The 15,024-nt window shown below is 49.8% G+C and overlaps 1 protein-coding gene across 4 annotated transcripts in view; it reads right to left on the reverse strand.

Annotated features, from left to right (window-relative positions):
* Window positions 1-1,047: 1,047 nt before the first annotated feature.
* Window positions 1,048-15,024, reverse strand: part of hyi (hydroxypyruvate isomerase) — a 67,581-nt gene continuing 53,604 nt past the window's right edge. For all 4 annotated transcript variants that reach the window (XM_038793977.1, XM_038793978.1, XM_038793975.1 and 1 more), the window contains 2 exons: window positions 14,093-14,227; window positions 1,048-3,121 (listed from right to left, as the gene is read on the reverse strand). In XM_038793977.1, the coding sequence (XP_038649905.1) occupies window positions 3,033-3,121; window positions 14,093-14,227 (224 nt within the window). In that variant the 3' untranslated portion in view covers window positions 1,048-3,032. The remainder of the gene's footprint in view (window positions 3,122-14,092; window positions 14,228-15,024) is intronic.

The raw sequence follows: 15,024 nt of genomic DNA on the forward strand, positions 1-15,024 counted from the left end.
AACCAGGGGCCAAGTTGGGCCGTCAGTGGGTGTGCAGCAAGATGGCTACCGTAATGGCGGTCCGTGCCTGGACACCGCCCCAGTCCAGGGGGAGTCACACTGGCCACTCAGTCTGTCCACCCCCCCACAGCCAGCACCGCCAGTGTCCAGGCCGGCAGCTCGCAGTCGCACCTCTCTGGGTCCTACCTCCTCTCTCTCTCTCCCTCAGCAGCCTCCACGCCAGTTTCATGATTTTTAAAAGCGCAAGTGAACCGCGCCGTCGGGAACTTGGCCCATTGGAGGAGGAGAATCGCAGAGGCCCCGGAGAATACACGGTCAGGCCCGCTAATGACATGCAAATGGTGTTAACTATATGTGCATTCCGCTAAGCATTGACACCACTGTCGAGGTGACGGAGAACGGCGATTTGGCAGTAAATCAGCGCCTGCTGCGAATATGGCGTTAGAACCGGTTTTCCACCCAATCGTCTATCCCAATTTCGATGTCGGCCAACAGAGAATCACGCCCATTGTATATTTTCAAGAAGCAGTTAGATGTAACACTTGGGCGAAGGGGATCAAAGGGTATGGAGGAAGGCCGGATCAAGCTTTACAGTGCAGAAGGTGGCCATTCGGCCTATCGAATCTGCAGCGGCTCCTGGAAAGAGCACCCTACCCAAGGTCCACACCTCCACCCTATTCCCATAACCCAGCAACCCCACCCAACACTAAGGGCAATTTAGCACGGCCAATCCACCTAACCTGCACATCTTTAGACTGTGGGAGGAAACCGCAGCACCCGGAGGAAACCCACGCACACAGTGGGAGAATGTGCAGACTCCACACAGACAGTGACCCAAGCCGGGAATCGAACCTGGGACCCTGGAGCTGTGAAGCAATTGTGCTAACCACAATGCTACAGTGACGATCAGCCATGATCATAATGAATGGCGGAGCAGGCTTGAAGTGTCAAATGGCCCACTCCTCCTATTTGCTATGTTTCTATGCTTAATACTTTTTTTTATTTAATATTCCAGCACACACTTAAAAAAAGGATGCCAGACCAAAGAATTGTGTATCGTGCGAGGTTATCAAGTCCTCTCACTGTTTATTTTGTGACGTGTATATAGTGTTAACATTTTAATGTGACAATCCCGCGATTCGTTGGAGAACAGTTGTTATCAGGAGCAGTGTTATGCTCTTCTAAGTTCAGATAGGCCACCATCCTTGTTGCAACTTGATATGCAGGTAGGGCAGCAGACACGGTGTAAAATAAAGAGAAAATAATTTAAGCAATTCCATTTACTAAACAGGAATATTGCCTCATCAGAAAAATAATTAAAACTTGGACTCGTCTGTCATTGTTTTTATTTTATAATGAGACGCGTGGAATGAATGACAATTAGGGCAGCTGGATTGAAAGGTGACTTGGCAAAGGTGGTGATAAAACAGGGGGGGAAAAAATCACTGCCTGGGTGACAGTGAGCAACAGCATGGCACACAGAACCGTGTCAGCTCCCTACTGTTCACCTGATTCATAAATAACCTGGAGGAATGTACTTATGTCAAATGCGATGGTGATTTCAAGCTAAGTAGCCAGGTAATAAATCCAAGGCAGATAAACAACATCGAGAGACCCACGACAATTAAGCACACTGGCTAAGGAGCCAAATATAGATTTTAATGCAGGTAATGCGTAATCGGGAAAGAAACAGCAAATCTGCAGATAATGAAGAAATATTATATTGTATAATTAAGAACTAACCAGAGACAGCAACAAGCAAGCTGCTGCTGAGATATCGGAGGATAACAGCTTCCTTTCTGTCCTGCAATAAAGCCGGGGAAGGAAATGAATCTGGGTGTGCCTCCTGATCATTCGGAAAGTTTGTCATCGCTATGAAGTGGTTTTTATTCATTTTGGGATGTGAGTGCTGCTGGCAAGGTCAGCATTTATTGCCCATCCCTGACTCTAATTAAATCCTGGGATTCTGCCCGATACTCAAGTTATTCTAAAGGTGTACCGTGTGAGGTCAGTTTTGGAACAGTAACGTGCTTTGGTCCAGGACTCTCCGAAAAGTCATTGCTGCGTCAAAGAGGCTTCGGAGAACAGTGACAGGAATTATTCTGGGATTTAGGGGATCTCAGTTACGAAGCGAGAGGTGCAGAACCACACTTGTTTCTTTTAAAGTGGAGCGAGAGCAGGAGAGATTCAAGATTTTTTAAATGTTGAAGCATACCAGTGATGCAGAAAGCAGCAGGTTATTTGAATGTAATTGGAAGAGCCAGGGCTTCAGAAATTAATTAGCCACAAGTGAGACTTGGGATTAGAAGAAATGTCTTGATGTTTATTCAATTGTGGTAATGTGGACCAGACCAGCAGCAACAACAGCTCAGGTTGAAAATATAGATTCTTTCAAAGCAGCTGATTTGAGGATGCTGTTATGCTGGTTAACTGAGGTGCAGACTTGTTCTGCATTTGAGATGGGGAGAAATGGGGCTGGGTTCTCCGTCGGCGCGATCCTCCGCTTTGCTGGCAACGCACTCGCCCACGATGCCATGGGGGTGCTGTTTCCCATTTCCCGATGGCATGGGGGTGCCCACAATGGGAAACCCCATTGGCCGGCTGCCAGGACGGAGAATCCCACTGCCAGTGGGGGCGCACCGCCACCAGAAAACGGGTGCGACGGGACGGAGAATCCCGCCCATGGTGTTTTTCAACAACGACGAACATTACCATTGAAGGCAGATGAGGAGGACAAATAAATAGAGTTCTGTTTTTTTAATCCACAGGGATCAGGGGATCATTATGCAGAACCTTGGCTGAGATTAAGTGAATGAGGTGGATTGTGAGTTTGACAGTTTCTCACATCTTTAGTTCCAGGCTTTCTTATAGGCTGACCTGTTTTCAAGCTCTGAAGGTTGCCTTCCGGATGGTTGCTCAAATGACTATCCTGTTATCAGCCACAAATTCAGTCTGAATTAGAATCTGAATTTCATAGAAATTAAACTGTTGCTCGTCAATTAGGAGATTCAACAAATTACTCCTCAGCTCCATTACTGACATTCAGCTAGGTCAGCCAGCTTCTTGGTGCCTTGGTTTCTCCAGTAGCTCCTCAACCAGCCAAGACCGTCTACGGTGTTGCCTGTTTAAATTTTTTTTAAAAAGAGAAAAATATTAGTTTAAAAAATAATGGCCGTCAAGCCGGATACTCTGATGCTCCCTTCTATTGTTTTAGGGTATTCATTTGGTGCCTTAAAATAATTGAATTTATCTTATCACAGGCAATAGTAAACAGCAAACTCATCCCAACAAATGAGCTTTTTCTAAAAAAAGATTGTTCCAGAACCTGCTGACTGTATTTTCCTTTTGGGGCTGGTTTAGCATGGCTAAAGAGCTGGCTTTTAAAGCAGACCAAGGCAGGCCAGCAGCACGGTTCAATTCCCGTACCAGCCGCCCTGAACAGGCGCTGGAATGTGGCGACTAGGGGCTTTTCACAGTAACTTCATTTGAAGCCTACTTGTGACAATAAGCGATTTTCATTTTCATTTCATTTAATTTCTGTTTATGGGCACACTCCCAATAGATTTCCTGGCATCTTGCAAGTTCAGCGCATTGCCCAAAAACACTAACTTATTGTAAAAGATAAAATCAGCAGTTTATTCCTTACTTGCCTAGTGAATGTATGAGCTATCAACAATCAGGTTCCACTTTAGCAGCAGAACAATACATTGTAATGCACTGTAAAGATCCTGTCCTTCTAATAAAAAGGTGCCGTCCGACTTACCATGGGCAAACACTTCTAATGTATATTTGTACAGTCGGTGTGCAGCTTGTCACACAAGACTTAAAGCAGGATATCTCGACACCGTGACAATATAGTCACACGTCAATGGAAACAACATACTCATAAGGGAGACGATAACTTATGACAATCCCTGGCGATTAACTGGCTCAGAAAATACCATATGTCCTGCCTATGTAAAGAAAGACTTTTATTGGCTTATGTTGTTGCACTTTGTTAGTTTGTGATGCATTCTGAATTTGATGGCAGCTGGACTGGGAATGTGCGAGAGGTTTGTGTTTCCAGCAAAGAGCTCCAGTTTAGATAAGATTTCCCTCTAAGTAAACTGCTGAAATCTTTTCTCATTACGTATTCTGGGTTTGAATGTACAAAGCAACATGGTTGCTTCAATTTTAATTTCTCTTCACTGTTCAAGCTCGTTTTCATAAATCCAATGGCAGTAAGAAGACTTAAAAGCTTAATGGACAGTGCTGACCAGCATTCATTACCCACCTCTAACTGCCCTTGAGAAAGTGGTGGTGGGCTGACTTTTTGAATTGCTGCAGACCTTGTGCTGTAGGGACACCCACTGTGCTGTTAGGGAGTGTGATCCAGGTTTTTGACCCAGCGACAGTGAAGGAATGGCGATATATTTCCAAGTCCAGGTGGTGAGTGATGAAGGGGAACTTCCAGATGGTGGGGTTCCCAGGTTAGATGGTAGTGGCCTTTGGTTTGGAAGGTGCTGGGCCAGATTCTCCGATTCTGAGGCGGTGTGTGGAGGATCTGTGGCGTTTTACGTGAAAAAAATTGGCGGCGCTCCCTCACTGATGCTGCGCGGGGCTAGCAGCCACGCCACGTAAAACTTCCGGCTTCCACGAAATAAACAGGTGGGCCCGTGGCTGTGCATGTGCATGGCGACGACCTGCAGCGGTTGCATCGTAAAACATGGCGCCGGCAGTGCGCTGAATGGACCTGCCAGTTAGTGCCCCCTGGCCACCCCGCCAACCCCCTGGCCAGCAGCAAGGCTCCCACTCGACTGTGGCGGTGCTGGACCCAGTCCGTAGCCACCACGCCGGGTTCCCGCACGACTGAGACTACAAGTGAATTGCCCAATCGAGGGCGGAGCATCAGGAGAGGGCCTTCAGGTGACACGCTGAGGCCATCCTAACGGCACGCAGTGCGTGCCACGATGAAGCCGTTTTGGAGGGGGCTGAGCATATAAAACCTGCGGCAAATAAAACCTGCCCCCGATTTTGGCTTCAAAAGGGATTCTTTGCCCGATCGCCGATTATGAAATCGACATCGGGAACGGTGAATCCCGCCTGCTGTCTAAGGAACCTTGGTAAGTTCTTGGAGTGCATCTTGTGGATGATACATGGCTGCCATTGTTCATTAATGGTGCAGGAAGCGAATGTTGAACATGGTAGATAGGGTACCAATAAAGCGGCTGCTTTGTCCAGGATGGTGTCGAGTTTCTTATATTGTCAGAACTGAACTCATCGAGATAAGTGGTGGGTATTCCATCACTCTCCTGACTTGTGCTTTGTAGATGGTGGAGGTCAGTTACTTGCCGCTAGATTCCCATCCTCTGACCTGTACCCACAGTATTGATATGGCTAGTCCAGGTCAGTTTTTGGTTAATGTTAACCCCCAGCATGCTCAGAGTGGTGAATTCAGCAATGGTAATGTCATTGAAAAAAACAAAAAAATGGTTTTGAATGGTTAGATTCTCTCTTGTTGAAGATGGTCATTGTTTGGCACTTGTGTGGCATGAATATTACTTGAAACATTCAGCATAAGCCTGAATGCTACCCCAGTCTGGCCATATATGGGCACAGACTGCTTCAGTATCTCAGGAGTCACAAATGGTGCTGAACATTATCCAATCATCCACAAACACTCTCACCTCTGATCTTATGATGGAAGGAAGGTCATTGATGAAGCAGCTGAAGATGGTTGGGCCTAGGACACTATCCTGAGGAACCCCTGCAGTGAGACTCCTCTTGGGACTGAGATGATTGACCTTCAACAACCACAACCATCTTCCTTTGTGCTAGATATGATACAACCAGTGGAGAATTTCCCCGCTGATTCTCATCGGCTTCAATTTTGTCAGAGATCCTTAATGCCGACTTCCGGTGGCGGCGATGTCCGGGTGAGCCGCACATTCGGCGGGCTCTCACTCCGGCCGGCTGGAACAGCTGTTTCCCCGCGATAGCGGGACTACGGAGGCGGCAGAAAGGCTGCCTGGAACAGAGGAGGAGAGCGGGCTGCAGATGATGTAAGTGTGGGAGGCCAGCAGGTGAGGAAGAAGGAGAGAGAGAGAGAGAAGGAGGAAGCTGACCTGCAGGGTAAGATGGCGGACCCACGGACCTTCCTTCCTCCAGGACAAAGGGAAAAAAAAGTTTGGAGTTGCTGAGGAGGGACAGCTTGGACCCACTTCAGATGCCCAGGAGGTAAAATTGAAGGAGCTGGGCGAAGGAAAGCGGCAGCGGAGGCGCTGAGGAGCGGGCTGCAGCACATGGAACAGCGGGATTCCAGAAAGCAGAAGAAGAAGGAGAAAAAGGGACAGAGACAAGGACCGGAAGAAAATTACCTGGGACCTAAGATGGCGGACACACGGAACCCGGACTCAGCAATCCAGCTGGCGCTGGATAACATGCTCCAGGTAATGAAGTCCAGTTTTGAAGCGCTGAAGCGGGACAGCTTGGACCCAATCCAGAAAGCGGTGGATCAGCTGAACCAGAGGCTGGACGCCCAGGATGTTAAAGTTAAGGAGCTGGGAGAGGCGGTGGAGGAGCAGGCGGATGCGCAAACGGTTGCAGCGCTAGAAGTGGACGGCCTGAAAGAGCGGCAGAGAAGACTGCTGGACAGAGTGGAGGAGCTGGAGAATAGAGTCCGCAGGAACAATCTGAGGATGGTCGGCCTCCCGGAGGGGGCGGAGGGAGCTGATGCTGCAGCGTTTGTAGCAGACCTGCTGAAGCAGCTGATGGGGGCCGAAGCCTTTCCGCGACCGCTGGAGCTGGAGGGGGCACACAGGGTGCAGGCAAGGCAGGGGCGGCTGGGCGGACCCCCCCGCCCGATGGTGATTAGGTTCCACAGGTTCGTGGACAAGGAGCGGGTGCTGCAGTGGGCAAAGAGCGCCAGGAGCAGCACGTGGAATAACAGTGTTCTCCGCATCTATCAGGACCTAAGCCAGGAGGTGGCTCGGCGGCGAGCAGCCTTTAAGAATGTCAAGGAGGTGCTGTTCAAGAAGCACGTGAAGTTTGGTCTGCTGTTCCCAGCTCGGCTATGGGTCACGCACCAGGGTCAACACCACTACTTTTCCGAGCCCGAAGAAGCGATGGATTTTGTGAGGGACCTGGGGCTGGTCCCGAAAGGAGGCCCCAAGGACGCGAGTTAGGGCCCGAGGATTTCTGTGGGGAGGAACGCCGAATGTGCCTGGACTGCTGCTCAACGGTTTGCTGGGCCAATGGGGCCAAGCGGAACATTTGTGACTCTTTCCTTTGTTCATGGACATTTATGTGCTTTTTCTCTTTTTTCTATGTTTTTTCCCTTTTTTTTTCTGTTTGGGCTTTTTGTGCAGCTCGCGGAAGACACTGGAGCCGGCTTGCCCCAGTGGGTGGGGAGGAGGGCGGGGAAACAAGGGGAATGGGACAGGAAGGCGCCGGAGTGTTGAGTCACCGGGCTAGCAGATTGGCTAGTCAAGGAAGTCAGATGGGGGGGGAAGCTACAGCCAGTAGATGGCAGGGGTGGGGGTATCGGGGGATGGGGTTAGGGGAGGGGGGGGTTGTTCTGCTGACGGGAGAGGGACTTGAAATAGGCACTGGAAAGGAGGTCGAGGGTGGAGGCAGCTATAGGGCGGGCCAGGAAGGGCGCGGCGCACGGGTCAGGGGCCGGCCCGAGAAAGGCTATGGCTGACCGGCGGGGTGGGGGGGGTGGGATGTGCCCCCCCGACCAGGCTGATCACCTGGAACGTCAAGGGACTGAATGGGCCGGTTAAGAGGGCGCGGGTGTTCGCGCACTTGCGGGCCCTGAGGGCGGACGTAATTATGTTGCAGGAGACACATCTGAAAGTGTCAGACCAGACCAGGCTAAGGAAGGGCTGGATTAGCCAGGTCTTCCACTCGGACTTGGACTCGAAGTCCAGAGGGGTGGCAATCATGATCAACAAGCGCGTGCAATTTGAGGCAGAGGGCATATCCGCAGACAGGGGGGGCAGATACCTGATGGTACGGGGCAGGCTGGAGGGGAGAAGAGTGGTGCTGGTGAATATATATGCCCCGAACTGGGATGACGTGGACTTCATTAAAAGAGTGCTGGGGAAGATCCCGGACTTGGATTCTCGCAGGCTAATAATGGGAGGGGACTTTAACATGGTCCTTGACCCGACTTTGGATCGGTCGTGTCCCAGAACGGGTAGACTCTCAGCAATGGCAAGGGAGCTGAAAGGGTTTATGGAGCAAATGGGGGCAGTGGACCCTTGGAGAGAGGGACAGCCAACAGGAAGGGGCTACTCGCTTTACTCGCACGTCCACAAAGTATATTCCAGGATAGATTTCTTTGTGCTAAGCAGGGACTGTAGGGGGGAGGTAAAGAACACGGAATACTCAGCAATTACCATTTCAGACCATGCCCCGCATTGGGTGGACCTGCAGTTCGGGGGAGCGAGTTATCAACGCCCGCAATGGAGGCTAGATGTGGGACTACTGTCGGAGGAGGGGATCTGCGAGAGGCTTCGGAAATGTATAAAAAATTACACAGGGGAGGTCTCAGCGGCGACCGTGTGGGAGGCGCTAAAGGCAGTAGTGCGGGGGGAGCTGATTTCAATTGGGGCCCATAGAGCCAAGGCAGACCGGGCAGAGATGGATAGATTGGTCAGGGAAATGGGCCGGATAGATGAAGAGCACGCGGAGTCCCCGGGGGAGGTTTTACTCAGGGAGAGGCAGAGGCTACAGGCGGAACTGGGGGCACTATCCACGAGCAGGGCAGTGGAACAGCTTAGGAAGGCGAGGGCAGTGGTGTACGAGTATGGGGAAAAGGCTAGCAGACTGTTAGCGCAGCAACTTAGGAGGAGGGAGGCGGCCAGGGAAATAGGTAGAGTGAGGGACGAGGGGGGGCACAAAGTGGAGGATCCGGCAGAATTGAATAGGGTATTCCGGGACTTCTATCGTAAGATGTATACTTCGGAGCCACCAGAAGAACCGGAGGGGATGAAAAGGTTTCTGGATGGGTTAACATTCCCAACAGTTGGGGGGGGGGGGGGGCGAGTGGAAGAGCTGGGGGCCCCCGATTAGAGTAGAGGAGGTATTGGGGGGCCTAAAGGCCATGCAGTCGGGGAAGTCCCCGGGGCCGGATGGATACCCAGTAGAGTTTTATAGGAAGTTCTCGGAGCTGGTGGGCCCGGTCTTGGCGAGGGTTTTCAATGAGGCAAGGGACAGAGGGACCCTGCCGCCGACGATGTCACAAGCCACCATATCCCTGATATTAAAGCGGGGTAAAGACCCGGAGGTGTGCGGGTCCTACAGGCCAATCTCCCTGATTAATGTAGATGCCAAGCTCCTGGCAAAGGTACTGGCGGGTAGAATGGAGGACTGTGTACCGGAGGTGATTGGAGAGGATCAAACGGGGTTCGTGAAAGGTAGGCAGCTGGCGGCCAATCTGAGGAGATTGCTCAATGTGATAATGATGCCCCCGGCGGGTAGAGAGGTGGAGGTAGTGGTGGCTATGGACGCCGAGAAGGCCTTTGACCGGGTGGAGTGGGAATATCTATGGGAGGTGCTCGGACGGTTTGGGTTCGGGGAGGGATTGGTGGATTGGATCAAATTATTATATCAGGCCCCGAGGGCCAGCGTCAGGACCAACAGAGAAGTGTCGGAGTACTTTAGGTTGTACCGAGGGACCAGGCAGGGCTGCCCGCTCTCCCCGCTGCTGTTTGCGCTGGCCATAGAGCCGCTGGCGATTGCGCTGAGAGCCGCAGAGGGTTGGAAGGGGATGGTGAGGGGTGGGGTTGAACACAGGGTTTCTCTTTATGCAGACGACCTGCTCCTGTATGTGTCGGACCCAGTGGCCGGGATGGGAACTATACTGGGAATGCTGAGGGAGTTCGGCCAGTTCTCAGGATACAAATTAAATACGGTCAAGAGTGAAATGTTTGTGGTACAGGCAAGGGGCCAGGAGAACAGATTGAGAGGGCTACCGTTTAGGTTAGTTGAGGAAAATTTCCGGTATTTGGGAATCCAGGTGGCACGAGACTGGGGCAGGCTGCATAAGTTAAATTTGGCCAGGGTGGTGGAGTAAATGAAGGGAGAGTTTCGCAGATGGGATGCACTCCCGCTGTCGCTGGCAGGGAGGGTGCAGACTGTAAAGATGACAATCCTCCCTCGATTTTTGTTTATTTTTCAGTGCCTCCCGATCTTTATCCCACAGTCCTTCTTCAAAAGAGTTAACGGGCTGATCATGAGCTTTGTCTGGGCGGGAAAGTCTCCGCGGGTGAAGAAGGCGATGTTGGAGAGGAACCGCAGCGAGGGGGGGCTGGCGTTGCCGAGTCTGGTCAATTATTACTGGGCGGCCAACATCGCTATGATAAGGAAGTGGATGGTGGGTACGGGGTCTATTTGGGAGCGGGTGGAGGCGGCTTCGTGCAGGGGCTCCAGTTTGGAAGCCCTGGTCACGGCTCCTCTACCGCTGCCGCCGGCCAAGTACACCACCAGCCCGGTAGTGGTGGCGACCCTGCGGATATGGGGCCAGTGGAGGAGGCATGTGGGGGAGATGGGGGCGTCTGTCTGGGCGCCAATCTGCGACAACCATCGGTTTGCCCCCGGCAGTATGGATGGGGGGTTCCGAGTATGGCGGCGAGCAGGGGCGGGAAGGGTGGGTGATATGTTCCTGGAAGGGAGCTTCGCGAGTTTGAGGAGCTTGGAGGAGAAATTTGGGTTGGTAAGGGGAAATGATTTTAGATACCTACAGTTGCGGGACTTTGTTCGTAGACAGGTCCCATCTTTCCCGCGCCTCCCGCCAATGGGGATCCTAGACAGAATAGTCTCTGGGAGGGACGAAGGGGAGGGTAGAGTCTCGGGTATTTAGAAGGTGCTCATGAGGGAGGAAGGGTCCCAGACAGAGGAACTGAAACTTAAATGGGAGGAGGAGCTAGGCGGGGAAATGGAGGATGGGCTGTGGGCAGAGGCCCTGAGGAGGGTAAACTCGACCGCGACATGTGCTAGGCTCGGGCTGATCCAATTTAAGGTCGTTCACCGGGCCCATATGACGGTGGCTCGGATGAGCAAATTTTTCGGGATAGAGGACAAATGCGCTAGGTGCGCGGGAGGACCAGCGAACCATGTGCACATGTTTTGGGCATGCCCTGAGCTGAGGGGGTACTGGGAGGGATTTGCGGGGGTCATGTCCCAGGTGCTAAAAACAAGGGTGGTGATGAGTCCAGGGGTGGCAATTTTTGGGGTTTCGGAAGACCCGGGCGTCCAGGGGGAGAAAGCGGCCGATGTGCTGGCCTTTGCTTCCCTGATAGCCCGGCGACGAATATTATTGGCGTGGAGGGACTCAAAGCCCCCGAAGACTGAGTGGTGGCTTGCGGACATGTCAAGTTTCCTGGGGATGGAAAAAATTAAGTTCGCCTTGAGCGGATCTGTGCAGGGGTTCACCCGAAGGTGGCAACCATTTATTGACTTCTTTGCGGGAGAGTGAGCGTCAGCAGGGGGGTGGGGGGGGGGGGGGGGGGGGGGGGTAGAGTAGAGTAGGAGGGAAAATATGGCGGGTAGTACGGGTGGGAGGGGAGCGGGCTTGTGCAATACGGTACGATGGAAGTATTGAAAGTACGTGGATGTTTGCACATTTTTGCCTTTTTTGCTTCCTTTCTGATGATGTCTGTAACTGTTTATAAAGCCAAAAACTACCTCAATAAAATTGTTTATTAAAAAAAAAGAGATCCTTAATGCCACACTTCATCAAATGCTGCCGTGATGTCAAGTGCAGTCACCCTCACCTCATCTCTGGATTCTGCTCTTTCGCCTATGTTTGAACCAAGTATGTAATGAGCTTGGGTGCTGAGTGACCAAACTGGATGTCTGCAGGCCATGGGGTTACAGATTGTGGTTACATACAATTTTGTTGTTGCTGATGTCCCACAACACCTCATGGATGTCCAGTTTTGAGCTGCTGTAAGGTATTGTCTGTAAGGTGTTATGAGCCAGGGTTTAGAAAACTCCAAAGTATATCCTGGAGTTCACCTGAACTACAACTGTTTATTGATTTTGATGAGCACAAGGGCCCGCCTTTCAGGTGTTATTCAACAGAGGTCTTAAGCACTTTTAAAAAACAAAGTTTATCCTTCGAATTTAGTTAATATTTTTATAACACACACAGACGCATTTTTATCAACTACCAACATAAATATCCCACACAGCTACAGTACTCTATGTATAACCCTTAATAAATCCCCCCCATTATCTGTTCCAATTTAATAACAAGATCCAATAAACCAGAAAGCCCTTTTCAAAGGGGTAGCCCAGCGCACAGCACTCAAGACCGGGTATGGATGCTACTGTTTCCTTTCCAAAACAGCAGCTTTGAATCTCTTCCAGAAAACAGTTATTTCTTTCAAGTTCTCAAGCAGTCTGGAAACAGTGTTTAAAATGCAGATAGAGAAAAAAACCTTTCTTTCAACCTGTGCAGAACAAAACTAGTTCAAACTCAAAGCGAAAGTAAAACCAACACCCAGAGCCACAGCCCAGCTCGAACCACACAATGACATCACTGAAGCCATGTGATAAGACAAAAACATTTCTTAAAGGGGCGCTCCCATGACAAAGGTATGATACTGAGAGTATGATTATGTCAGACTGCTGCATGACTAGTCTGTGAGGCAGCTCTCCCAATTTGACACAAGCCCCCAGATGTTCGAAGGAAGTTGTAGGATCGACAGGGATGGTTGTGTCATTGATTTTTCCAGTGCCCAGAATGATGCCGGGCGATTCATCTGGGTTTCGTTGCTTATTGACTTTGCAGCAGTTTGGTACACTGAGTGGCTTATTAGGCCATTTCGGAGGGAATTTAGAAGTCAACCGCATTGCTGAGAGTCTGGAGTCATACATAGGCCAGACAAGGCAAGGATAGCAGATTTCCTTCCCTCAAGGACATTAGTGAACCAGGTAGTTTTTTACGACAATAATCTCATGGTCATTATTACCAAAACTAGCTTTGAATTCCAACGTTAAATTGCAGATTTATTGATTGAATTCAAATTGCCCCATCTGCTGTGGTGAGATTCAAACCCATACCCACAGTGCAGAAGAAGGCCATTTGGCCCATCGGGTCTGCACCAGCCCTTGGAAAGGGCACCCTACCTAAGCCCACACCTCCACCCTATCCCCATAACCTTGTAATCCCACCTAATCTTTTTGGGACACCACAGACAATTTAGCATGGTCAAACCACCTAAAGTGCACATCTTTAGACGGTGGGAAGAAACCGGAGCACCCGGAGGAAACCCACGCAGACATGGGGAGAACGTGCAGATTCCGCACAGACAGTGACCCAAGCTGGGAATCAAACCTGGGACCCTAGAGCTGTGAAGCAACAGGGCTAACTACTCTTTGAAGGTGGCAGGACCAATTGAGAATGTTATTATAAAGACATACATGTTATTTGATTTTCTAAATAGATGCATGCAGTACACTGGTTAGTTCTCAGCTGGGGTTTTGTGTTCAATTCTGGGCAGCACACTTTAGCAAAAATGTCTTCAGAAAAAGGCTTTGGAGAGGGTGCAGAAAAAGTTTACAAGAATGGTACTAGGGATGAAAGACTCCAGTTACGTGGACAGACAAGAAAAGCCTGGGCTGTTCTCCTTACAGCGGAGAAGATTAAGGAGAGATTTGACAGAGAGGGTCAATATCTTGAAAGATTTAAATCGATTAAACAAGGAAAAATGGTTTCCAGTAGCAGAAAGACTGATAACCAGAGGACACCGATTTAAGGTGATTGGATAAAGAGCCAGAGGCGACATAAGGAAACTTTTTTTAAAAAACCCAGCAAGTTGTTCTCACCTGGAATGTACTGCCTGTTGAGGCAGGTAAAATAATAATTTGCAGTCGGGAGCTGGATAAATACTTGGAAAAGCAAAACATGCTGTGCTATTTTAGTCAAGGGAAGGCCAGTGGGATTATTTGGTATCTCTAGCACAGGCAAGATGGACTGAATGGCCTCCTTCTGTTCTGTATGACTCTATGATGACAAACATACACTTCCAAATTTCAGTAGTATGCTTGCAGTGTCTAAATAATGAAAAGTGTGAAGGCAATACAATTCTGGATTACCCACCTTTTGGAGTATATTCACAGCCTACATAACCTGGGTAGCCCAATTTCTCCAGCAGGCTGAATATGTAGCTGTAGCTGATCTCTCCGGGGCTATCTGCTTCGTTCCGGTTAGGAACTTGTGCAATTTGGACATGACCTGATGGCAGAAGACACAACACATATCAGAGCAGCAATGCAGCATATCCTTCAGGGATCTTAACCAAACAACACGCAGAAGTAGGGCTCGGGATTAAAAGCGCAATTATCTCTGACAGGAGATCTCTGCATGGATTTCACTGACAGCCATGTATGTCATCGAGCTTGGTGAACTGAATGCTTTTTAATAAAAAACACAGTTCTTAATTATGTTTCTGGGAATGACAGCTTTAGCAGTGTATTGATGGTGGCTGGCTCATTCAATATAATACCTCATCAGCCTAGGCAAAACTTCAGTGTCCTCTGCAAATTAACAGACTTTAATGATGTGCCAGTCTCAAATATTATTGCAATATAATGCCCTTTCTGCTGATCAGCGACACACAATTCCACTCCGTATGCTGCTTCGTGTGATTGAATCATCGGGGAATTAAACTACCCAATACAATCATCAGCTGAACTTCAAGCAAAGGACAGGTCATTCTGTACTGGACAAATGAGCACCGAATAATTCTGCTTCTACATTCCATGCACAACCCGGCTGTATATGCCTGAGGACTCTTACATTCTGCAGCCTGATGATGAGACAAGTCCTGTGAATAATAGCACTTGCAGCTTCCGTAATTCTTGGGAGTGTTTTTAACCGCAAGGAAAGTGCAATCTTTAAAATTTAATTTCAATTCTAATTTCAGAAATTGGGCTGCAGAACCACTCCAATTAGCTTCATATAATTTAACATTCTTTCTCACGGGCAGCAACGCTTTTGTGTGCCGGTGAACTTTTACCCCGGCTCCTGAA

This window comes from Scyliorhinus canicula, chromosome 4 (genome assembly GCF_902713615.1).
Source record: "Scyliorhinus canicula chromosome 4, sScyCan1.1, whole genome shotgun sequence".
NCBI classification, from domain to species: Eukaryota; Metazoa; Chordata; class Chondrichthyes; order Carcharhiniformes; family Scyliorhinidae; genus Scyliorhinus; species Scyliorhinus canicula.